A 25,533-nucleotide genomic window follows, 5' to 3' on the forward strand; every position below is an offset into this window, starting at 1 on the left:
TGTGGGAATTGGTTTCAAACTAACAAAACAAATAAGAAACTCCAACAATTGGGTTTCGATAGGGTAATTACTAATTACCTTTGCTTTTGCATGTTTTTGGGAAGTGTTAAAACTTTTTCTCCTTGCGGTTCTTGTAAGGCAGCCGTCGTGATAAGATAGAGACTTGAGTTGGTTACTTGACAGCGGAATGGCTGTCTTGTTAGATATTTTCCTTGAATGCTTCATGATTTCATGTGCTTTCCACGAGATTTTGGATGTAATATTCAATTATTCTTGACCAGTTCCTATTTGCATTGTTCTTGTGCCCTAATTTTTCATTCAATTAATTTGGTTCAGATACAACTGATATGAAACATTGATGCAACATATTTATTATCAGGGACTAACCTGGGCTACAGCCCAGATGAGTTTTTATTTTGCTAATAGAATCTCCAATATTCCTCACTCTGAAAAAAGATAACCAAACCAATCAGTCAGCAAAGAATACGAATAGAATTTGAATTCTCTTTAACTATTCCATAATAATCTTGTATAGGAACCATCATTTACGTAGGGCATATATACTAATCCTGACCCTATCCCTTGAATTAACAAAAACCTAAAAAGCAGCCCCTTTGCAACACTTCAGTTTATTTATTTATTTTTTTAAAAAAAGTTTATTTATTTATTTATTTCTTATTTTTTCAGTTTTTTCAGTTTTTCTTTTCAATTTTTAAAATTGAAAATATTTTAATTAATTTAGTCCTCAAATTAACGGCGAAATTGACGGAAGGACTCAATTGGAACAAATGAGAGAGTTGGATGACCTAATTGCCTCAAAAAAAAAAAAAATTAAGGACCCAATTGCAACTCGAGATAAAGTTCAAAGACCTTTACAGTTAAAAACCATATATATATATACATACATAGGGAGAGTTAAAGATAAGTTTGGTGTGGGTGTGTGGATCTTTGATTGTAATTTCTATTGCACAAGTGGGGACATACACATATGATCATCAAAGACTTTTCCAAGTCAAGCTTTTGACTGCATCTACTCTAAATTCAAGATTCTTGATCAACATCAGTCAATTTAATAGAGACTTTGATAACAACTTTAAACTTCTTTTTTGCTTTGGCCATGGACTTGAAGAATTAACAAGTCTTTGGATTACAATTTGCACAAGATAATAAGAGAACAGACTGAAGACTGTATTGTACACATTGTCTTATTTTCAAGCATACACCTGTAAACACGAATTTCCTGCGACAAATGAGACAAGAACACGTGTACAAAATAATATTGTATTAATGAAATTTATGGTTACAATCTTTGTATTGAATCCTCTGATTCAATCTCCAAAGTGTTTAAAGAAAATTTGTGTTTGATACAAGGGTCGTAGAGACTTGATCTTGATCAAACGGGTAGCACGAAACTTGTTTGGTGTTTGGGATTTTTCTATGGTGAAGGAACCGGCACGTATTTGTTGTGCTTGGTGGCGCTTCCAAAGTAGGGTGAAGAATGCAGAGAGTATTCTGTTTCTTCTTAGTGCCAGGTTTTTTCTCTGACCCCCTCTTTCGTCTTGAGGCCTCCTATTTATAGACTTTTGTCGGATGCTTGACCTAAATAACTTTCCCTATTTAAAACCTTGATTTGTGGGATTTTGATTTGATTTAAATCAATTCCCATAATCTGGCAATTTAACCAGATTATCTTTAATTGATTAACCTGATTAATATTTGATTTAAATCAAAGTCAATCACAGAAGATTCTTTCCTTTAATTTTGTCTTCATCTTGAACCGTTTGATGCACTCCGTCGGATGTCGCCATTTGTCATTTTTGACAATTAATCCGATTTTGATGAGTCACACGCCACATGGGCGAATTACGGGGCCCACGATTTAATCCACCGAACCCTAATTATTTTCTTGTCAATGAAATTTATTGCACCAAAATTTCTTTGTCTGCAACACCCATATCCAAAACGTGCCTAGTTAGTATTCTTGAGGCATGATCTTGTCCAAATTAATCTGTTTGCAAAGTACCAATTAAGCACTTGTATACGACAAAGAAATAGAAAAGCATTTGCATACGGATCCACAAGGATGGTATTCCCATGTATACTTGGAAATAAATGCACTGATGTTGGCCAAAAATCGCAAGTTACGGTTGAGCTACGAAATTGCTCATAATGGTTGATAATTTGAACTCCAAACTAGTGCACTGCAAAATATAATTAATCATATATTCATTCAAAGGACAAAAATCAAAATTCTAGTTTAATTAAAATATATATTAATTTTTTTAAAAGCTGAAAATCTAACAACCTAAAGAAAAGTTAAGTTCATATTCAACTATATAACAAATGCTAATTTTGTTCAAATTGATCTATTTGCCAGAAGCAATTAAATCCCTAGCAGCCATCCGCCCCACTGGGGGTGTAAGGCACTTGGCTAACAGAAGAGGAGGGAGGAGCTTTTCTGACTTGGGAGGAGGTGTTGGTGTTAGCTTGGCGTAACTCAAAGGGGGAGAATTTTGAGTTTGCTAATTGGGCTCTTGATAATAGCAAGAGCAGTAAAAGATCAAAGGGTAATTAACATGATGATTTAGAGGATGGTTATTGGTTTGTAAAGGTGTTACTGCTTTCTTCTTTTGTAAAGCTTTCTTTTGCTTCTTTTTTTTTAAATTTTTTTAATAAAAAAAATATTTAAATTATGTTCGTCAACAACATAGAATAATTCAGGCATAAGCTTTCTATTGTCTTTTGTCCAAAAAATAAAAAGCTTTCTATTGTTTCAGTGCTACCATATCTTCATCATGCGTTGATGTGTCTGGTAGGTAGGCATGTGGTTGTCGGTCTCCTTTTATCATTGAGATGCATGATATTTTCCAGATACCCACAAAAAAGGAAAAGAGATGCATATCTTTGTGAGAAATTGCGTGGAAATGTAAAAGAAAGTTGTTTTTGTTTTCTTTTCTGAAAAGAACAACTTGACCAAAATTTTAATCAGCTGTGCTAGTCTTCTAGTTGTCGTTACATTATTGTTGGCATGCACAACTCGAGCACAAAGATTTGCTGTTTCATTTTTTGTCAAACATCAAAGACTTGCTTTTGGGTATACTTGATCCTGTAAAAATTATCACATCCTTTTTCTTTCCCCTTTTAATCTTATCCGTCTTAATGGCTGACAACAACAAAAATATAGAAAATGACACCCATCGAAAGGAATCTCCTGTCTAAAATATTGGGCTCCCGTTCATTATGTATGGGGTTAATGCAAAGCCCAAGAGAACGAGTTTGAACTCGCAAATAATAACACTAGTCATCGCAATTGCCTTTGCCAACAGCAGCACCTCCACCTTCTTCTTCACGCCAAGGAGTACAAGTTAGACTGCGGATCCAATTCAATGCAACGACATTCATAAAGTTGTTCAATCTTCTTGTTGCTGTTGATCATCGTGAATGGATCTAACCCAATAAGAAAGTTGCGGGTCAAGTTAGCACCAACCCAGATCTACCATCACTGGAAGAAATTGGAAAAAACCAAAACTCTTCTGGAGATGATACAATTACCTCTCTCCATTCACTAGTATCTGAAGAGAAGATCTCTGCAATGAATTCGTACCCCGATTTGTAACGAGGAAAAACTAATCTCACAACCTTGCACCTACACTCACCATTAATATTAATATTCCGCTGCCTGCCTGCTGGGAGTGAGGAGATTACTACTACTACCACTCAAGGATGAAAATATCAGCGATATAGATATTATCAAGACTTCAATTTACGGATATTTCGGGGAATAAATTGATGTTGTTTTAGGTATTGGGAAAAATCAACAAAAAAGACAGATATTGGCTTAAAAACACGAAATTTTGAAGTGAACATTTTATAAATATTAAGCAAATTATCAATGAATGTATTGACCCCAAATTTTTTTTCCAAAATATACAAAGTATAAGATATGCATATGAATCTGATGAAATGTATGTGTATATAATGCGCTATGAAAATCCTGAAAATAAATACAATTAGACAAATACAACATTATTCAAATGCAACCCAACCCAACCTGTTAATGCATAACCCAACATTATATGAAAATAAATACAATTAGACAAATACAACATTATTCAAATGCAACCCAACCCAACCTGTTAATGCATAACCCAACATTATATTACAAGAGTCAAACTTAATGATAAAGGAAACGAGAGATCGAAGATTAGGTGAAAAATAAAATCAAACACACAAAAAACCAAGCAACCAGAGAAAGGAGAGGAAGAGCCAAAGATAGCCGAAACAACTGAGAAGAGAAGAAAGGAGAAGCTACTAAGTATTAGAGTTTGGTTTTTGACATTGATTCAGTGGCTGGGACATATGATTACTTTCAAAACTGAAGACAAATTTATGGGTTATTTGTCTGGTATCGGGAAATATCTGTAAATATCTACGATATCGGGGGTTATCTAGGATATATTGCCGATAAGGGGGAAGAAATAGGCTTACTCCCATGTATTTGTATCGGCACCTAAAAAAAAGGGATATATCGGCCGATATTTTCTTCCTTGCTACCACTAACACTCTGTTTGCATCGAGGTGGGGAAGGAAAAGTAATCCATTGCATGATGTATTTATTGCAGATGTAGTAATCGTGTTGCAGAAAACTGCTTGTGTAGTACAGAACTAGGTCATTACAAGTCCCTACCACACATATCTCTTCTCTAACGAGTGGAAACTTGCGAGTCCTTTAAACAAAAGAGTTAGGGGTTTGGACGACGACGATGACAATCCGTAAAAATTCCTCTCCTTTGAAGCTTATCACATTGGACACACACAAAATGCTTAAAGAAATAAGCATCAGATATGAGAGTACACCAATAGGTAGCAATATTTACCAACCCTGCTTAAGTTTCCTTACAGAAGAACATTTAAAATTCACCAACTTTGGATCTCCTATTTTTCTATTCCCCCAAGTTGTTCATTGCCTTCAAATTCATTACAGTAGAGTAAAAATTGTTCTCACATACACAAACTCTTAACATCGAAAAAGTGAAACCAAAATTTACATGCAAACTAAAGTTTATGCACAACTTATTCTCCAACATAGAACAATTGTATTTGATTCACAATTCCTAACAAAGTTGCAATTTATTAAAATTTTACAATACTAAATCTTCTAGAATGATCACGGGACAAACAACTACAATAAACGTAACCCACTGCCCCTAATTTTTCATTCAATTAATTTGGTTCAAATACAACTGATATGAAACATTGATGCAACATATTTACAAAAACCTAAAAAGCAGCCCCTTTGCAACACTTCAATTAAAACCTATTCTATTTCACGTCCCCTTTTGCTATTCTTTTTAAGAAGAAAATATTTAAATTATGTTCGCCAACAACATAGAATAATTCAGGCATAAGCTTTCTATTGTTTTTTGTCCAAAAAATATAAAAGCTTTCTATTGTTACAGTGCTACCATATCTTTGATCGTCATGTGTTGATGCGTCTGGTAGGTAGGCATGTGTTGATATTTTCCAGTTACCCCAAAAAAAGGGAAAAGAGATGCATGGAAATGTGTTTTTGTTTTCTTTTCTGAAAAGCACAACTCGACCAAAACGTCCAATGAGTTGTCGTTACATTATTGTTTGCATGCACAACTTGACTTGCTTTGGGTATACTGATCCTATACATGTATAAGATATGCATATGAATAAGATATGCGCGATGAAATATACTAAGTATAAGATATGCATATGAATCTGATGAAATGTACATGTATATAATGCGCGATGAAAATCCTGAGAATAAATACAATTAGACACATACAACATTATTCAAATGCAACCCAACCCAACCTGTTAATGCATAACCCAACATTATATTACAAGAGTCAAACTTAATGATAAAGGAAACAAGATATAGAAGATTAGGTGAAAAATAAAATCAAACACACAAGAATCCGAGCAACCAGAGAAAGGAGAGGAAGAGCCAAAGATAGCCGAAATGACTGAGAATAGAAGAAAGAAGAAGCTACTAAATATTAGAGCTTGGTTTTTGACATTGATTCAGGGACGTATTGGGTTATTTGTCTGGTATCGGTAAATATCTAGGATATCAGGGGTTATCCGGGATATATTGCCGATAAGGGGGAAGAAATAGGATTACCCCCCTGTATCTGTATCGACACCTAAAAAAGGGATATAGCGGCCGATATTTTCTTCCTTGCCACTACAAACACTCTGTTTGCATCGAGGTGGGGAAGGAAGAGTAATCCATTGCCTGATGTATTTATTGCAGATGTAGTAATCACATTGATGAAACCTGCTTGCGCAGTACAGAACTAGGTCATTACACGCCCCTACCACACATATCTCTTCTCTAACGAGTGGAAACTTGCGAGTCTTTTAAACACAAGAGTTTGGGGTTTGGACGACGACGATAAAAATCTGTAAAAATTCCTCTCCTTTGAAGCTTATCACATTGGACACATAAAAAATGCTTAGAGAAATAAGCATCAGATATGAGAGTACACCAATAGGTAGCAAAATTTACCAACCCTACTTAAGTTTCCTTACAGAAAAACATTTAAAATTCACCAACTTTGGATCTCCTATTTTGCTATGCCCCCAAGTCGTTCATTGCCTTCAAATTCATTGCAGCAGAGTAAAAATTGTTCTCACATACACAAACTCTAACATCGAAAAAGTGAAACCAAAATTACATGCAAACTAAAGTTTAAGGAATGACGGAACAAGAAGAACCAACACATTTTATTTTCATCTGGAAGGAATCAGGAAGGCATCAGTTCTTACCAAAACACAAGTTAAACTTAAAAGAAGACCAAACTATTCGGGCAATCATATCCACATCCTAAATCCCAGAAACAAAAAAACCCAATATTTACAACTTTATATCTCTCTTTATTAAATATTTTTGGTGCAAAGTTCTAGACTCTAAAAATACTTCTTCAAACTTCTAAGACCTCAAGTCTCAATCTCTCGAGTAAACATTTTGCTGCATAAACACTACTAAGACCTCAAGTAACACCAACAACAAGCAATTTATTACACTTAGAAACTCCACCAAATTAACCAAAGCTATAAAATGTTCAAAACCAATACAAGCTTCATTTCATCATTGGATATGAGACTGCCCGAAAAACGCCTATTTACAATTTTTACACAAAGCAAACCAAGAGTATATATAGAAGAGTATATATAGCTATATAAACATCTCACACAAATTGCTCAAACCTGACCTCTGAATCGCCTGGCTCGCCACGGGTAGCCCTTTCACACTTGCTCCTTTCATAATCAGGATCATCCGTGGGCAGCTCATACCGGCAAACCGGGCATGTATTTCGAATGCCCAACCAGGGCACAATGCAGTCCTGATGGTAGTAATGGCAACAGGGTAAGCTCCTGACCTTATCCTCCGACGCAATGCTGTCTTTACAAACAGCACAGACCACTTCTTCATTCTTCAACTTCTCCTTTGTGAACTTAACAAAGGGAAGATCCTCGACAACACTTGAAGCCGCCGGAGGGCTACCTTTCATGGCATTCGCATTCTCCACGAATTGCCCGAAAATCGTGTTGATGTACTCTGCAGTCTCTAAGTCAACATCATCATCATCGGCATACCTCCGGAAATTGTTGACTGTCAAGAGAATTTCCCACTCCAGGCTTCGTGTGGCTCCTTCCGGAATCTCTTCTTCTTCTTCAGTAGAAAACCCAGAGGCCACTGAGAGCTCTTCAACTCCGCCATCGATCCGATTAGACTCAGAATTTTCAAACATGTTCCTCTGCTCCACCAAGAAAAGGTTGTCCCAGATTGATTGGATACCCGAATCGGTGATCCGATTACTTTCTATATCATCGATGGTACCGGAATCCGAATCAGATTCCGATTCCAACCCAACAATCCGAAGGCCACTAACGCGCGAATCATCCCCTGGTGGAATATTAAACTCGCCCAATTCAGAGACAGAGCCCTGAGAATTTGACTCTAGACCAAACCCTAACCCCAAATTTGACCCCATTTCTTCTCCATCATCAACACCCCCAATTTCCGATTCAAGCGAAAGCGGGTCCGAACCCGAACCCGAACCCGGAACGGTCACGCAGTCGTTATTGGGCCGCTCCGAGGTGCGACGGTCGAAGAGATCGGTGACGAAGCAGCTGACGTCATGATCCGAATCGGAGGCGGCGTCGGAGAAACAGTCGCAATCGGGAGGATCGGCGAAGGGGTTGCAATTTTGGTTGGTGCACCAGTGGGCGAGGGGATCAAGAGTTAGGGTATGTGGGTCTGGTTCGTTTGGTTGTGGTTCGCGGGGTAGGTGAGTGGTGGCGCAAAGCTCAGACATAGTTTCAAAGATTAATAATGGAAGAAATTGGAGTAAATTTTGTTTGGTGGTGGTGCTTCAGTTTATGTTGTGTGGGCTTTCTTCCCTCGTTTTTTATTTTATTTTATTTTATTTTACTTTACTTTGTCTTGGCCTGCTCTGTGAAAGAATAATTAAAGTTTAATCAAGAAAAATGAAGGTTACCAAATTTTGCATTCCTCTCACGATAACATGCTATTATTAATGTGTGCATTATTGGAAAAATGTACGAAAAACATGTTGCAGGTGTCTTCTTCGAATTATTACACATAATCTGCACCCTCCTTGGTGGTTACATTCTCTAGTACTGGATATCATAAGTCTATCTAAATTTTAATGTAAATTTTATTCGACATATCTTCCATGAAAGTAATACGACGGTCGATGCTCTTACTACTCATGGACATACACTTCCTCATCTTTGTGTTTGGTTTAATCATATTCCTCATTTTGTAGCTCTTCGGATATTGTATGATGATTGATCTCTTTGAGTTTGTAGAGGATCCCTCTTTGAAATTCATTTTGTATTTCAAAAATAAAGAGGTTATCTTGACAGATTATCTCAGGGAAACTTCAAACTAGTACAATATTATTCTGATAAACTACGGAGTCATGCGGGTCTCCCCATGCTTCTCTTTCAGCTCAAAGAATACGTCCTTGATTGCCTCAAATACCTCTTCAGGAGACCTTTCAGCATCAATCTAGGCCAAAATCAAAGAAGAAGAAAATAAGCTACTTATGGGAAAATCAAATTTTTAGGTCAAATTAGCCAAGCTAAACAACATTTAGTCGTCTAATTGTGAAACACTCGAGCGCGCTCATGTATATATAGGGTAAAAGGCTTGAACTAGGACTAATATTATTCACTGGCAAAAGGCAAAGTAACCATTTCCCATGGAATGTTACAATCAGAAGCTTTGTGGAGAAGATCGTTACCTTTCGAACATTGCCCTTGGCGCTGTAATAATTGATTACAGGAAGAGCGCATTCAAAGTAGACTTTAAGACGCTTCTGTATTGTGTTAATATTATCATCAACTCTTCCCTTTGAATCCATAGACAATATGCATGAAAAAGAGTTAGTGAAGTTAGACACATTGAAAAATTTGTAAGTTAAAGAAGAAGAAAAAGGGCAGTTTGCTCACCTGGTTTCTATTTAAAAGACGTCTTTTCATCTCCTCTTCTGAGCAGTCAAGAAACAATACAAAATCTGGCTCAATTTTCATCTGTAGCAGAAGTTTTGATTGTGCACATGGAACAGACAGAACAATGAGATATAAATATATTAAAATCAGTGAAAGAATAACATATGCTATTCACAGATAGTTTTTGCATAAAGCAATGTAATTAAACTATCAAAGAATTTGATAGCTTAAACAAACAAAACAGAAAACTGCAAACCTACAATGCTTTCAGCAGCAGCACGATTTTCTTCGTTCCGTGGGAAGCCATCGATGACAAATTTCTTGTTTTGGCTCCTCTGCATTGCCTGTTGCAGAAGCTTGACAACCAGATCGGAAGGAACAAGCCAGCCTTCTTTCTTACAGTCCTCAATCATTTTACTATAAAGAAATTTGCAACAATAAAAGATGTGTATAACAAGGTGCATAATGGAAGTTTCATCCAAAAAAGTTTCCTAGATTTCCATCATATGAGAATTATAATATTTACGTCTGAGTATTAGGAAGCTGAAAGCAAAATTATTGGTTTAGTATTGCACAAACAAAAGAAAGAAACTTTTGAATCGAATACCCGTATTTAGATCCAGTCTCAACTTCTGCTTCAAGAAGATCACCAACACTCAGATGACAAAACCCAAAGTATGGAGCAATTTTGGCGCATTGCGTACTCTTTCCGCTACCTGGACCACCTGCAAAGCATAGTTTAGGAGTAACTACATCAGCAGGCACAACAATTAGAAGTTTAGCAAGTCATCTTAGATAACTACACGGGCAGGATTCTTTGTAAACATTCTAACACATCTAACGTCGTCATTTCGTTTTGGATACAAAATGAGGTGAAGGTGCTCAAGCTCAAGAGAAGACTTCCAATCCATAAACTTGTATAAATTTGAGTGCAGAACTTGGACATTGCCACAGCAGCAGAATTTCTTGGTTCCTTCGGTCCAAAAACTTCTTACACACCCAGTCTGGTCACCTAAGCTAATTGTTTTACAGGGAGACAAATTACCATGAATGTTGGTACAATTTCATGGACAGCCACAAACCAAAGTTCAAAAGAAATTTGTTACATGTCACTTGGATATTTTGCTGTCAAGACTCAAGATCAGTCCTGGATCCCAACCCAACAGATACAAAAGTGGACAGGAAGGAAAAAACAAAATCGAAAGAGTTCATGATCAAATTCAAATTGCACCAACAAAAGTTTCACACCAGCAAAATGTAGAAGTTGCAAAATATTGTAAACTGCTTAATTACCTAAAACATAGATAACTGTGTACCCTTTAGGGTTATCTTCACTTACATCCTGCCAATCAAAGATAAAATTCATTCAGAAAACAGGATGAATGCAAGACATTTTCCCAGAAAAAGTATGAGCAAAAATTAATAACACATCCAATAATAGATAGTGATATCTAAGAATCCAACCAAGGAAAAAAACAAGAGTTGACAGTTTGACACCAACCTTGTTTGGAGTCACAGTTGCCTCTTGTGCTGCACCATCTTTTGCCATGGTCTCCATAAAATCCTATTCAGCATGAGCTTCTTTAGAACCAACATGCCATAATTTTAAGACCCTTCACCAGGTAGGTAAAAGCTTCATCTTTACTTCCTCCACAATTATTTTCTTTCATATGAAGCAAACTTTTTAACCTTAACTTCAAGTTTAAAACTTCAAAATAAATAATCCTAAAGAGAATAGCATTATAGGCAGGTGAGATGAGAGAAGAGAAATATTATTAAAAAAAATTGAAAAAGAAGTAACAAAACCTAATCACCTGACAGGGATTACACTGGGGGGGATGACAGAAGAGTGCAATGCTTGCTCTCAGATTCACAGGGTCCTTTCTGTGTGTAAACGGTGGCATGGGTCAGCTAAACCGACTAGAGACTTCAAGACAGTTGCAAACGCTGCGTTTTAAACAAATAAATGAAAAAGAAGTTCAAGGTTTTAATTTTGTGGAATTAATAGACAAATGTAAATAAAAAGAACAATTCAATAAATAAAGAAGGTATCCTTTTTTAGTTTAACAAGGTTTTCTTCACTTTTGCCCCTCATCTTTGTAATGAGACAGCATATGCTGTTGTCAGTTTCGTAACTAAACAAAGGGGTAGTTATGTTTGGGACCATGTTGGTACCGAATAGTTGTTTGATATATTTGCAGAAGAAGATGTAAACCTTGACATTCGTTTTTGAATGAAATTTTCCCAGCGTTTTAGAAAATAATAATAATAATAATAATAATAAAGAAAGAAAAATGCTTTCATGTATATGAACTTAACCCGCCAAATTTTTTGAAACATAGGAAGTTCTCTTTTGTTTTGAGGGGAAATATGGTTGGGGTTCTCCTTAAAGCATTTTTTTTAAAAAAAATTAAGATTAGGAGATTCTGAACGCACTACAAAAATTTGATCAGTATGCATAAAGACGAGAGAAAAAGTCACTTTTGATCCCTGTAGTTTATCGATTTTTTTACTTTAGTTCATGTAATTTAAATTTGGTCAATTTAACCATGCACACATCTAAATTTCCATCCAATTCCATATAAAATTCCGTCCAAAATACCCCTCCACATAAGAGACGTGTTTATTATATCAAGAAATTGGATGAAAATTTGGACGTATCCTTAAATTGTAATAAAATAAACTACATGAGTTAAATTACCAGAAATTTTGTTTGAAGATAAATGAGAAATTGGAAGTAGTTACTAAATTTTTGTGTATTATTAGCGAAGGTAGTTGTAAGAATCTAATTGTCTCCGAACACTCGATCCCAAGAATTGTCTTTGACAAAGAGCCTGCAACTCAAGTCATTAAGAATCGTTATCTTCCCCAAAGGTTATGTGTACATGTGTTCAAAATCTTCCCCTCCCCAACATTACTTTATGTAAGAAGTCTTTGAAGCTTGGTATCCAGGGACAAGTCAAGGGTGTCCAGAGAATCACCCTGCATCAGAAACTTTTAGAAATATTCGGCCCAATAATAAGTTGTTGGTATTAAGCCCAATTATTAGCCCATGAACTCAAAAAGGAAGGTTTGGACTAGAAAAACTCAAAAAGGAAAGTCTGCAAATGAAACAAGAAAAAACAGTCTGTTATTGGAAAAGGCTGAAAAATAAGAATTATGCTTGTTCTTCTTGTAGCTTTGCTACATTCAACAACGATCTCATTCCTAAATCCTTAAGCTCCAAAATTTTGCTACAAAAATCCACAATTTCACTACGAATTTCACAAATTCTTCTACTTTAGGGTTTGAATTGGGCGCGAAGCGAATGCGAGCAAAGGGGGTCGAAGCTAGCTGGTAGCGTAGAGAGAAACAATGAAGGCAGGAAGCGCCGCGAAGCTTATCGTTGACGCCCTGCTCCAGCGGTTCCTTCCACTCGCACGGCGTCGTATTGAGACTGCTCAAGCTCAGGTCCGTTGTGTGATTCAAATCCATTTGAATTCCTGCAATTTTCACCTATTTGGTTGTATTTGGATTTTCAGCTCTCTCTGTGTATATCTATGTAGCTCTACCTCTGGCTTTCCTTTATAAAGAAATGAACACTCTAATTTCATCGTTGATAAAGATCTTTGTTCTACTTGTTTTGATACTTCTTCATCTTTAGTTCCATTGTTTACAGCATGCCTTGTTATAGTTCTTAGTTGGCTCAAGGAACTTCGTAGAGTTACTTAGAGTGGTCATTGATTCTTTGTAATCTTCGTATGACCGCAGCAAGATATGATTTCATAACATTAGTCGAGGAAAGAGTAATAGCCATAATGAAAAAGTTGAAAATAGTTGTAAGTGGTCGTCCTAGACTACTAATTCCTTTTGAGGCCCCCTTATTTGTGTAGAACTGGTACCAACATTGTCATTTGTTACAGTGCGTTGTCGATATATTTCACCCAATGAGTCACTGCCTTTTGCCGTTAGTGAATGTTTGTATTGCTATGGTGGGTTTGGAATTAATCTAATATGTGATGTTTGTCTTCATTTTGTTATGTGGGAAACTTGCAGGATGGGCAATATCTCCGACCTTCTGACCCTGCTTACGAGCAAGTACTGGATTCCTTGGCTATGGTAGCTCGACATACACCCATACCTCTTTTAGAAGCTCTTCTAAGATGGAGAGAAAGGTGGGTTTCTCCCTTTTCCACGGATATATTTTCCTGTGTTCCTCCTAGTTATTTTGGACTTGATGCCTCCAGGTTTATTGTAACCTCTTGTTTACAATGACTTTGGTATAGCTATAATATGTCAACGCATTGTTGTTGATTTGAGTTATTAATTGTTTTCTGTCTAGCCATATCATTTTGTAACATGGGAATCTTTTTGTTGCAGTGAATCCCCGAAAGGTGCAAATGATGCATCTACATTCCAAAGAAAGGTTTGTCAAAAGCTTGTTTCTTTGACCAGATGCGTTTGTTCTTTATTGTATATGGTGGAAGTCAAGAAGTTTGGCCTATAACATCAATGCAGTTCATAGCTCTTTATTGCATAGTATAGCAACCAAGAATATCAAATTTTATGAGTTTTTCATTTTTTCAATGTATGTCAATTTATACTTATATTATATATTTGTATCTGTGATTGGGGAGTCTGCTTCATTAATTATAACTTTCATAATATGTTTGCTGAAGCTCAGCTTGCGGTGGAGTGCATTTTTTGTTCAGCATGTATTCGCTTTGTCGAGTGCTGTCCACAAGAAGGACTTACAGGTTAGTTCATTGAATCGGTATTTGATTTTACCTTGAGGCTTGTGAAGTTGTGCTATTCAGCGAAATAAAACAAGCTTTGTTCTTACTGCAGAGAAACTTTGGTCTGGGCTTGAAAATTTTGTGTTTGACTGGCTGATTAATGCTGACAGGTAAAGCTATAGTTGGTTGTAGGAACTTCTTGGATATATGTTGTGTGATTGTCTGATTGGTTAAACTCAGAGCTTCGTACACCAACATTGCTAGTTTTTCCTTATGGAGTCAACTAAGTTCTACCCCTTTGATGTTAATCTTGAGCAACTACTGTCCTTTATCCTTCATTGCATTGATGCTTTCTCATTTGTCTTCCTTGTATCTGTCATACTTTTCCATAAATCTGCTATATGCATGGAGTATTTTTTGTTAACCTTTTCTCTTTTAATCAGGAAAGAAAAAAAGATGTGGGTCTTGCTGAAGTTTGCATTTTGCCTCGCCATTCACTTCTATGTTGGTTCTGATACTTTGTTACGCAGATTGATAATAAAATTTAAGTACCAGGATAATTTTTGGATCTAAGCATTTAGACTTTCATGCCCTGGGTGTGAAAGAAAACAAAGAGGAATGATTAACTGGGTAATACTGGTTGTTCTGTATATTAGTTGGAAGAGTTTTAGCATAACATTGAATCAAGAATAATGCCTTAGGGACGATAGGATTGTAGAACACTGCTAGAGCTAGTTACTAGTGATCTAAGTCTGAAAGCTGAACTTCCCCATCAACAGCCCTATTCCCTGCGGTTGTATGCAATGTAGAAGAGCCAAAGATGCAAGGACTAGAACACATATCTCAAAACTTGATAAAACACATTAAAATTTTTCTTTTTTCATTTGCTCATGTAAGTCATCTTGGCTGCAACTCACTATACTCTGATTGCAGGGTTGTTAGCCAGGTTGAATATCCCTCATTGGTTGATCTGCGAGGACTTCTTCTGGACTTAGTTGCTCAGCTCTTAGGGGCCTTATCTCGCATCAGGTGATTGAATATCAAGTTATCATATTTGGAATTGATGGAAATTGCTATCATTATCCTCAAACTCCCTTGCGCACTCAAACCCCCCTTCTCTCCAGCAAGAAGAAGAAAAGAATTGCAAAACATTAAAAACTATTTGGTTATTATCAAAGTGGATTTGAAATCAATTATTTGTTGATTTTATATCTTTTAATAATTTGTGATATATGTGATTTAGGCTTTGTAGTTGATAATAACACTAGGTTTTGATAGTTGGTTTTCATCTTTGTCATCTATCATTGGTGAAGTTGGGTGTAAGTTAACTCATTGATGCATATCATTTTAAAGAATCTGGCATCATTATTACATTTACCCGTCGAATATGATTAACTGTCTAAGTTTAGTTAATGTATTATATATGGTGCGCAGGTTTAGTTCTGTCACTGAGCGCTTTTTCATGGAGCTCAGTATTCGTCGGATCGACACTAGTGTTGCCAGAAGTGAAACCCTTAGTATCATTAATGGAATGCGCTACTTGAAACTTGGGGTATGTGGAAAATAACATTCATGTAGGAAAAATGACATTAGGACAACTCTATAACTATTAAGTAATTGTCAGGTAAAAACTGAGGGTGGACTGAATGCATCTGCTTCCTTTGTGGCAAAAGCAAACCCCCTCAATCGTGCACCACATAAACGCAAAAGTGAGCTTCATCATGCACTATGCAATATGCTTTCAAATATCCTAGCACCTTTGGCAGATGGTGGAAAAAGCCAGTGGCCACCTGCAGGTGTAGAGCCTGCACTTACACTCTGGTATGAAGCTGTTGGGCGGATTAAAGGACAACTCATGCATTGGATGGAAAAACAGAGCAAACATATTTCTGTGAGTTGACCCCAACTCTTTTACGTCTTGGTTTTTCCAATACCTAAATTGTGCAAAATAATATTCATAATACTTTGACATAACATTCAGAAAGTTCCCCCTTTGTACTTTTCTGTTACTTCCAATTTAATTATGTTATACAATTCAAAAGAGGGGGAAAAAGAATTTGATACCTTTTACAGAGATAAATAGTTTGTTTACCGGTACAAATCCTCATGGTGGTCCTGGAATTGTGTTGTTTATCATGTGAATATCTCATTTTCAAATTGCTCTTGCCACTAACAGGGCAGTTGGTGCGTGATAAATTCATTTGTCACAGTTACAGAGGCGTCTTTGGGCATTTGGATTTTCGCTCTGATTATATGTTAGAATTACAAGTATTTCTCCGAAAAGGGTTCTTTTCATGTTGTGTGGTTGTAATGTTTCTCTTGAATTTGGATTTTAAATGTTTGCTTTTGGATGGTATGGTTGGTGTTTGGTGTTTTTATTTCCTTTTACATTGTCAGGTCAACTGTTATTCTTTTTCCCGTTTTGTCATTATTGTTAAATATGAGTTCTCCATCAAGCTATTGCTGTCTATTACATCCTCCCCTTGCATATTTGTATTTTTCATTTTAATTTCATGTAGACAATGTCTGTCAGGTTGGTTACCCTTTGGTAACTCTTCTTCTCTGTCTTGGCGATGGTACAACTTTCGTCAACTACTTGAGCTCTCACATGGATCAACTCTACAAGCTTCTTAGAGTAAGTCCAAGAAACAAATTTGTGTAGGGCACAATAAAGCGTGCATTTGGTTAATTTGTTGTTGTGTACCAGGTCCAGTCATGTCGTTTTATCATGTTATTTTTTTATATTTTTTTTATTTTTTGGGTGGGGGGAAGGAGCGTATGTCTTCCATTTCAGATGTAAGTTGTATGACATTATGTGGTTTATTCATTTAGGACAAGACCCATCGTTTCATGGCCTTGGACTGTCTTCACCGAGTTTTGAGGTTTTACTTGAGCGTCCACACTGAAAAACAGCCACCTAATCGTACATGGGACTACTTAGACAGTGTAACCTCACAACTCTTGACAGTTCTAAAGAAAGGAATGCTTACTCAGGACGTCCAACATGATAAACTTGTGGAGTTCTGTGTGACTATAGCGGAACATAACCTTGATTTTGCCATGAACCATATGATACTGGAATTGCTGAAGCAAGATAGTCCTAGTGAGGCAAAGGTTATTGGTCTCCGTTCTTTGCTTGCCATTGTCATGTCACCTTCAAGTCAGCATGTCGGCTTGGACATATTTACAGGTTCAGTCATATGCCAGAAATATATTATTATAATTGTATTGGAGCTGAAGTTTTCAACTGATCTTCATTTGAGTCTTCTTGCATCAACAGGTCATGATATTGGCCACTATATTCCAAAAGTGAAGGCTGCAATTGAGTCAATTTTGAGGTCTTGTCATAGAACCTATAGTCAGGCTCTTCTAACATCTTCAAGGACCACCATAGGTACTTTCTTTACTAATATATGTCAATTATTTTTCTACATAGTTTAGTAGGTTTTCTTTTCATTTTCCATTTATATGCTAATTAATTATCAACGTTTTCAGTTTTAGTTTGCTGTTTATAATCTACACTGTGATCAGAAAGTACCTTTTGAAGATGCAAAAGGTTGCATATGTAGTGATTGGTCAACGAATCTGTCTTGATCTCCTAATTAACTCTCTCCCTACACTGCAGCCTACACCATTGAACTTTTCTCTCCTTTACTAAGACAACCAGTATTTATTGCAGCTATGGAATATTGAAGTTTTACAGTGATTGTCTGTGTGTAACTTAACTTTATGCTTATGTTGCTGCAAGGACAACACTGAATAAATTTTATGCTTTCCAGATTCTGTAACCAAAGAAAAGTCTCAAGGATATCTCTTCCGGTCTGTGCTGAAATGCATACCATATCTAATAGAAGAAGTTGGACGAAGTGATAAAATCACTGAAATAATACCTCAACATGGGATCAGCATTGATCCTGGTGTTCGTGAGGAAGCAGTGCAGGTACTGAACCGGATTGTGAGATACCTTCCCCACCGTCGCTTTGCAGTGATGAGAGGGATGGCCAACTTCATCCTACGACTTCCTGATGAGTTCCCTCTTCTCATTCAAACATCATTAGGCCGTCTGTTGGAACTCATGCGTTTTTGGAGAGCTTGTCTAATTGATGATAGGCTGGAATGTGATGCTCAAGATGTCAAACGTGTGGGGCGAAATGATGGATTTAAGAAACCTTCTTTCCATATAGCAGGAGACTTGATTGAGTTTCGTGCGTCAGAGATAGATGCAGTCGGTCTTATCTTCCTTAGTTCTGTTGATAGCCAGATTAGACATACTGCACTAGAGTTATTGCGGTGTGTACGTGCTTTAAGGAATGATATACGGTACCTTACAATATGTGTGCAACCTGATCATAGTCTGAAATATGAACCTGAACCAATATTTATAATCGATGTCTTGGAAGAACATGGGGTGTGTTATCTTCCTATCTTTAACCGTTCCATATTCCATTCCCCCTGGCCTGCTTTTCATTTGAGTTTCAATGTTGCAAATGTGCATATTATTTTGTTTCATTCATGAATCTTTTTCTAATGTTTCAGGATGACATCGTCCAGAGCTGCTATTGGGATTCTGGGCGTCCATTTGATTTGAGACGAGAATCTGATGCAATCCCTCCTGACGTGACACTTCAATCTATAATATTTGAGAGCCCTGATAAGAACAGGTGGGCTCGTTGTCTTAGTGAGCTTGTCAAATACGCTGCTGAACTTTGCCCAAGATCTGTCCATGAAGCAAAGTAAGTATTTTTGTTTATGTGTAGTTATGTTGACACAAGTTTCTTTTGATTTCAAAAAAAGATGTATGTTCCTTTCTAGCGTTGATGTGCTCTTCTTTCAGTACTGAGTTTGAACTTGTGGTATTTAAGAGTGGCTCAACTAAAAAAGGAATTACTGCCTGTATGTAGAGTTTGAGAAAAAATAAACTTCTTTGGCTGCACATACACGTTAAATGTTTTTGTTAGGTTACTATCATCTGGTGATAACGAGAAGCAAACTAGTAGCATGTAAGCTGATTTCTTATTGGACAATATATTATGTGGTAAAGCATGATTTGGTCGTATTTGTGCTGGGAACATGATTTTACTCGTATGGCTATATTGCTCTTATCTTTTACATGCTTTATAAGGATAAATATTTCCAGGTCAACCCAAATTTCAAGATTGGAATCCCATGATCTTATCGCAACATCATCTTTATTTGCAGGGCAGAGGTTATGCAACGTCTGGCTCATATCACACCTGTTGAGTTGGGTGGGAAGGCTCATCAGTCACAAGATGCAGACAACAAACTGGATCAGTGGCTTATGTATGCAATGTTCGTATGTTCATGTCCACCAAATAATAGAGAAGCTGGTAGTATAGTTGCAACCAAAGATCTTTACCATCTAATTTTTCCATCTCTAAAATCTGGATCTGAGGCACATATAGTAAGTACTGTCAGAGGTTTGTTTAATTTCAGTGTAACGTTTCTTTATTTTCTTTTTCTTGTTTCTGTGAATACAATAAATTTGTCATGGGGTGTCAGAATGCGTGGTCAGTTCTAAATCCAATTCCTAAGATGCTATTATGTCACTACTAGTTTGAGGTCTGTTGCGTCTTTAAGGGTTTGCTCTAATTAGAAACTTATAATCTTTTTCTTTAATAACTATTCCATGCGTCTTGATTCTTTTCAACTGGTTAGACTAAATTTTGTCTCTAAATTTAGCATGCAGCCACAATGACTCTTGGCCGCTCGCATCTGGAAGCATGTGAAATCATGTTTACTGAGCTTGCATCTTTCATTGATGAGGTTTCTTCAGAGACAGAGGGAAAACCAAAGTGGAAGGTGCTGTATGGTTAAACTCCTCACATTTCTTTTATTTGATGGCTGACATTTGAAGACACTGAGCATTATGGCATTATCTATGTTCTGAACTGAATATGTTTAGTACTAGAGAGTGCGTCGATTTGCAGTGCTTTAACTTAAGGGAGGAAAATTCATGTCGCCAACCTCAAAGCATATAATTTGTTACTTGATATTGAACTCTAGCATGCCAATCATACGCATGGTCTGTTCCTGTTTTGGTAAATTAGACATGCATTGTTGGAACACATAGTTATATCCATTCGTAAAAATTTATGTAATGTCCCTTTGACCGGTCAAATCAAAATATGTAGTATTCCATTTTCTGCTTACAAAGTCGATATATTTGGTCAGCGATTAATGACAAAGGAAAAAGTAATAGTAATTACAATAACAACAGTAGAACATTGTATCCTTTTCCAATTGATTTCTTCTCATATGTACAGCTTTCAGTCAAGTAGTTTTTATGTTGGCGGAAACTTTTGTTAACCTGATTCTTTGAAAACTTCACTAACTATATGAATATCCTTTTTTTTCCTTCATCAGTTACTTAAAGTGCTTCATTAGTTAGATATGGGCTATCAATGAATATGACTAAACATAATATTCAAATCACATGAATGCAGAGTCAAAAATCTCGCCGTGAGGAGCTTCGTATCCATATTGCAAATATATTTCGTACTGTTGCTGAAAATGTATGGCCTGGCATGCTGGCCCGTAAACCAGTTTTCCGTCTCCACTATCTGAAGTTCATTGATGAGACAACCAGACAGATCTTAACAGCACCTGCTGAAAACTTCCAAGATATGCAGCCTCTCCGTTTTGCACTTGCTTCTGTTCTAAGATCACTAGCCCCGGAATTTGTTGAGTCAAAATCGGAGAAATTTGATATTAGAACTAGAAAGCGACTGTTTGATCTGCTTCTCTCCTGGTGTGATGACACAGGCAGTACATGGGGTCAAGAAGGTGTTAGTGATTACCGACGTGAAGTAGAACGTTATAAGTCTTCTCAGAATGCACGGTCAAAAGATTCTGTGGACAAAATATCATTTGATAAAGAACTTAGTGAACAGGTTGAGGCAATCCAGTGGGCCTCCATGAATGCTATGGCTTCACTCTTATACGGGCCTTGCTTTGATGATAATGCGAGGAAGATGAGTGGCCGGGTTATATCTTGGATCAACAGTTTGTTCATTGAGCCAGTGCCCAGGGCTCCATTTGGGTACTCACCAGCTGACCCAAGAACTCCCTCTTATTCAAAGTACACAGGAGAAGGTGGTCGTGGGACTGCTGGTCGTGATAGGCATAGGGGTGGTCATCATCGTGTTTCTTTAGCAAAACTGGCTTTGAAGAATCTATTACAAACAAATTTGGACCTGTTTCCTGCTTGTATTGATCAGGTACTCATGTTTCCTTTGCTCTATTCCTATTCAATTATCGTTAGATCTTTTCAAGTAAGAAAATCCAGTTATGGAGTGCACCCCTGAAGGCTGATTAGCCTATGCTAGGCAGAGTCTGTTGGCCTATAGCTCCTTTTATCCTTCCCACTTAAGAATTCTATAATTTGATTCACTTTTTTTTTACTACACAAGATAATTGATGAATTGTTAATTCATTAGTAAATCTATCGTATTTTCAGATGATACCTTGACAATCAACAAGGTAATTCTGACTTCCTAAAAAGTAAACTGGTGATTCTAGAACTGAGAATCCACTGAATGCTTTGCAAGTCAGTTGGTTTCAATAAAATGTCAAATTTCGGCTTTCTTCTTTTTTGCTGAAAAAGTTCACATACACGCTCTCTGGTCTTCACTTGCATGTTCACTGCTTTCTAAATTGCTAGGTTGGTATGCAGTTTCTAATTTGTTGTGAACTTAATGTTATAGCTCGTAAGGATTTCATTCTTATAAATAAATAAAAAATTGATACTTTGTTGCAGTGCTATTACTCCGATGCTGCTATAGCTGATGGTTACTTCAGTGTGCTAGCTGAGGTCTACATGCGCCAAGAGATACCAAAATGTGAAATCCAGAGACTTTTGAGCCTGATTCTCTACAAGGTGGTAGATCCATCAAGACAAATCCGTGATGATGCTCTTCAGATGCTTGAGACACTTTCTGTTCGCGAGTGGGCTGAGGATGGCATTGAGAGCTCAGGGAATTATCGGGCTGCTGTTGTGGGTAACCTTCCTGATTCTTACCAACAATTCCAATACAAGCTCTCGTGCAAGCTTGCCAAAGACCATCCTGAGTTGAGCCAGCTCCTGTGTGAGGAGATTATGCAGAGGCAACTTGATGCGGTTGATATTATTGCACAGCATCAGGTCTTAACTTGCATGGCTCCTTGGATTGAGAACCTAAATTTCTGGAAACTCAAGGACTCAGGTTGGAGCGAAAGACTACTAAAAAGCCTTTACTATGTGACGTGGCGGCATGGTGACCATTTCCCTGATGAAATTGAGAAACTTTGGAGCACAATTGCTAGCAAACCCAGGAACATTAGTCCTGTTTTAGATTTCTTGATCACGAAAGGGATAGAGGACTGTGATTCAAATGCATCTGCAGAAATAAGTGGTGCATTTGCTACATATTTCTCTGTTGCAAAGCGAGTAAGTTTATACTTAGCACGAGTATGTCCTCAGCGCACAATTGACCACCTGGTTTACCAGTTAGCTCAGCGGATGCTGGAGGATAGCATGGATCCAATTGGGCCAACTGCAAATAAGGTTGATGCTAATGGAAATTTTGTGCTAGAATTCTCTCAAGGGCCTGCAGTGCCCCAAATTGCATCACTTGTGGACATCCAGCCACACATGTCACCATTACTTGTCCGGGGTTCCTTTGATGGTCCATTAAGAAATGCAAGTGGGAGCCTCAGCTGGCGAACAGCAGGTGTGACAGGCCGAAGTGTCTCGGGCCCAATAGGCCCAATGCCTCCTGAGTTGAACATTGTTCCTGGAAACACAGGCCGATCAGGTCAGCTCCTTCCAGCACTGGTAAATATGTCGGGGCCTTTAATGGGGGTCAGAAGTTCAACAGGAAGCTTGCGGAGTCGCCATGTTTCCCGGGACAGTGGAGACTACCTTATTGATACTCCAAACTCGGGTGAAGATGGGTTGCACTCTGGGGTTTCCATGCATGGGATTAGTGCTAAAGAACTTCAGTCAGCCTTGCAGGGTCATCAGCAACATTCGCTGACTCATGCAGATATAGCATTGATTCTACTTGCAGAAATTGCATATGAAAATGATGAAGATTTTCGCGAGCACTTGCCTCTTCTATTTCATGTTACATTTGTTTCGATGGATAGTTCGGAAGACATTGTGCTAGAACACTGCCAGCATCTGCTCGTTAATCTACTATACTCTCTTGCAGGACGGCACTTGGAACTGTATGAAGTTGAAAATAGTGATGGAGAGAACAAGCAGCAGGTTGTCGGCCTGATCAAGTATGTCCAGTCAAAGCGAGGAAGTATGATGTGGGAAAATGAGGACCCCACAGTTGTGAGATCTGAGCTTCCAAGTGCAGCATTGTTGTCTGCACTAGTTCAGAGCATGGTGGATGCTATCTTCTTCCAAGGAGATCTTCGTGAGACTTGGGGAGCAGAGGCACTCAAATGGGCAATGGAGTGCACATCGAGACACCTAGCCTGCCGCTCACATCAGATTTACCGTGCGTTGCGGCCTAGTGTCACAAGCGATACATGTGTGCTGCTTCTCCGGTGCCTTCATAGATGCCTAGGAAATCCAGTACCTCCAGTTTTAGGATTCATTATGGAAATTTTGCTGACATTGCAAGTGATGGTGGAGAACATGGAACCAGAAAAAGTGATACTGTACCCACAACTCTTTTGGGGGTGTGTAGCTATGATGCACACAGATTTTGTTCATGTCTACTGTCAAGTGCTTGAACTCTTCTCACGTGTGATTGACCGGTTATCATTCCGGGACAGAACAACAGAAAATGTGCTTCTTTCGAGCATGCCTCGGGATGAGTTTGATGCTAATAATGACATTGGGGACTTCCAACGAATGGAAACCAGGAGTGGCTATGAACAGCCTCCATCTGGAGGAAATCTGCCAACATTTGAAGGGGTGCAGCCTCTTGTTCTTAAAGGACTCATGTCAACAGTTAGTCATGGTGTTTCTATTGAAGTTCTCTCGCGGATCACAGTGCACTCATGTGACTCTATATTTGGAGATGCAGAGACAAGACTCTTGATGCACATCACAGGCTTACTTCCCTGGCTCTGCTTGCAGCTTAGCAAGGATCCGGTGATGGGGCCTGCTTCGCCACTCCAACAGCAGTTCCAGAAAGCTTGCTCTGTTGCGGCCAACATCTCAATTTGGTGTAGAGCGAAGTCATTAGATGAATTGGCTACTGTATTTATGATTTACTCTCGTGGTGATATCAAGAGTATCAACAACCTCCTTGCTTGTGTCTCACCACTCTTATGCAATGAGTGGTTCCCAAAGCACTCAGCTTTGGCTTTTGGGCACTTATTACGACTACTGGAGAAAGGGCCAGTTGAGTATCAGCGTGTGATACTGCTCATGCTTAAGGCATTGCTCCAGCACACTCCCATGGATGCTGCCCAAAGTCCACACATGTATGCGATTGTGTCCCAGTTGGTAGAGAGCACTTTGTGCTGGGAGGCACTGAGTGTGTTAGAAGCTCTTCTGCAGAGCTGTAGCTCAGTGCCAGGTTCTCACCCTCATGAACCTGGTTCGTTCGAGAACGGGATAGGCAGTGGTGATGAGAAGATGCTAGCTCCTCAGACCTCATTTAAGGCTCGCAGTGGGCCACTACAGTATGGTATGGCATCTCCATTTGCAGCAGGTTCAACACCTGCACACGGGAGCTCAACTGAATCTGGAACTTCACCTAGAGAAGTGGCTTTGCAAAACACACGGCTTATCCTTGGGCGGGTTCTTCACAGCTGTGCACTAGGGAAGAGAAGGGATTACAAAAGGCTGGTGCCTTTCGTGACCAGTATCGGGAACCCATAACCTACACACACATGGAGGCTGTATCTTTTCTTTCTAAGATATTTAATGTATATTAGTGGATGGATGATGATGCACGGGCCATAGAAGAAAGTTTTACTGGATTTGTATATAGTAGTGCTTTGTGAAGCTAGTGGTGGTGTAATATACTTTGTACAGTCAAATCATTTAGAGGTCCTTCTATGAAGAATAATCCTAAATCCACATTTTTGCCAATCTTTTAATTGTTTGCTGCTCTTGATTTCAAATCCCTTGAATTTAATGTTGGCTACCTGTTGTCAAAATCCCAATGTAACCAGTTCTAAGAGTTTTACTTACTGAATCAGGTGCAATCTGTCAGTTTAATATTGTCTTTGCAAGTGGGTCAAATGGCACTCATTTGCGTTGGCGATAAAGTGTCCACAAGCAAGCGAACACCTTATAGCTTCCTATTTTTCATCATAAACAAACACGAAAACA

The 25,533-nt window shown here is 38.0% G+C and overlaps 3 protein-coding genes across 3 annotated transcripts; 1 reads left to right on the top strand and 2 right to left on the bottom strand.

The window, feature by feature from the left end:
• Positions 1 to 6,732: 6,732 nt before the first annotated feature.
• LOC117623241 (E3 ubiquitin-protein ligase Praja-1) lies at positions 6,733 to 8,462 on the bottom strand. The gene has a single exon (XM_034354149.1). It carries the CDS (start codon positions 8,352 to 8,354, stop codon positions 7,224 to 7,226), a length of 1,131 nt encoding a protein of 376 aa, XP_034210040.1. The 5' UTR covers positions 8,355 to 8,462; the 3' UTR covers positions 6,733 to 7,223.
• Positions 8,463 to 8,852: 390 nt separating this feature from the next.
• LOC117622779 (UMP-CMP kinase 3-like) lies at positions 8,853 to 11,423 on the bottom strand. Its single transcript, XM_034353553.1, has 8 exons — positions 11,331 to 11,423; positions 11,018 to 11,080; positions 10,810 to 10,858; positions 10,124 to 10,241; positions 9,777 to 9,933; positions 9,517 to 9,597; positions 9,309 to 9,416; positions 8,853 to 9,073 (listed from the first exon to the last, which is right to left on the bottom strand). The coding sequence occupies exons 1-8, from the start codon at positions 11,418 to 11,420 to the stop codon at positions 8,975 to 8,977; spliced, it is 765 nt and encodes a 254-aa protein (XP_034209444.1). The 5' UTR covers positions 11,421 to 11,423; the 3' UTR covers positions 8,853 to 8,974.
• A 1,211-nt stretch (positions 11,424 to 12,634) lies between these two features.
• LOC117620901 lies at positions 12,635 to 25,298 on the top strand. Its single transcript, XM_034351145.1, has 17 exons — positions 12,635 to 12,966; positions 13,552 to 13,670; positions 13,876 to 13,921; positions 14,180 to 14,252; positions 14,344 to 14,401; positions 15,165 to 15,260; positions 15,666 to 15,783; positions 15,856 to 16,122; positions 16,765 to 16,866; positions 17,064 to 17,421; positions 17,512 to 17,625; positions 18,011 to 18,639; positions 18,768 to 18,964; positions 19,431 to 19,653; positions 19,932 to 20,051; positions 20,696 to 21,469; positions 22,009 to 25,298. Exons 1-17 carry the CDS (start codon positions 12,871 to 12,873, stop codon positions 25,075 to 25,077), a joined length of 6,459 nt encoding a protein of 2,152 aa, XP_034207036.1. The 5' UTR covers positions 12,635 to 12,870; the 3' UTR covers positions 25,078 to 25,298.
• Positions 25,299 to 25,533: the final 235 nt, after the last annotated feature.

Source organism: Prunus dulcis, chromosome 3 (genome assembly GCF_902201215.1).
Source record: "Prunus dulcis chromosome 3, ALMONDv2, whole genome shotgun sequence".
Classification (NCBI taxonomy): domain Eukaryota; kingdom Viridiplantae; phylum Streptophyta; class Magnoliopsida; order Rosales; family Rosaceae; genus Prunus; species Prunus dulcis.

What these genes read in the sequence shown, in the direction of transcription:
- LOC117623241 (XM_034354149.1), bottom strand. Translation starts at nt 8,354, where the DNA reads ATGTCTGAGCTTTGCGCCACCACTCACCTACCCCGCGAACCACAACCA.
- LOC117622779 (XM_034353553.1), bottom strand. Translation starts at nt 11,420, where the DNA reads ATGCCACCGTTTACACACAGAAAGGACCCTGTGAATCTGAGAGCAAGC. An exon ending in CAACTGTGACTCCAAACAAG is followed by an intron (nt 10,859 to 11,017) that starts GTTGGTGTCAAA and finishes TTTGATTGGCAG; the next exon opens with GATGTAAGTGAAGATAACCC. An exon ending in GAGACTGGATCTAAATACGG is followed by an intron (nt 9,934 to 10,123) that starts GTATTCGATTCA and finishes ATTTCTTTATAG; the next exon opens with TAAAATGATTGAGGACTGTA.
- LOC117620901 (XM_034351145.1), top strand. Translation starts at nt 12,871, where the DNA reads ATGAAGGCAGGAAGCGCCGCGAAGCTTATCGTTGACGCCCTGCTCCAG. An exon ending in CATCTACATTCCAAAGAAAG is followed by an intron (nt 13,922 to 14,179) that starts GTTTGTCAAAAG and finishes GCTGAAGCTCAG; the next exon opens with CTTGCGGTGGAGTGCATTTT. An exon ending in AACAGAGCAAACATATTTCT is followed by an intron (nt 16,123 to 16,764) that starts GTGAGTTGACCC and finishes AATGTCTGTCAG; the next exon opens with GTTGGTTACCCTTTGGTAAC.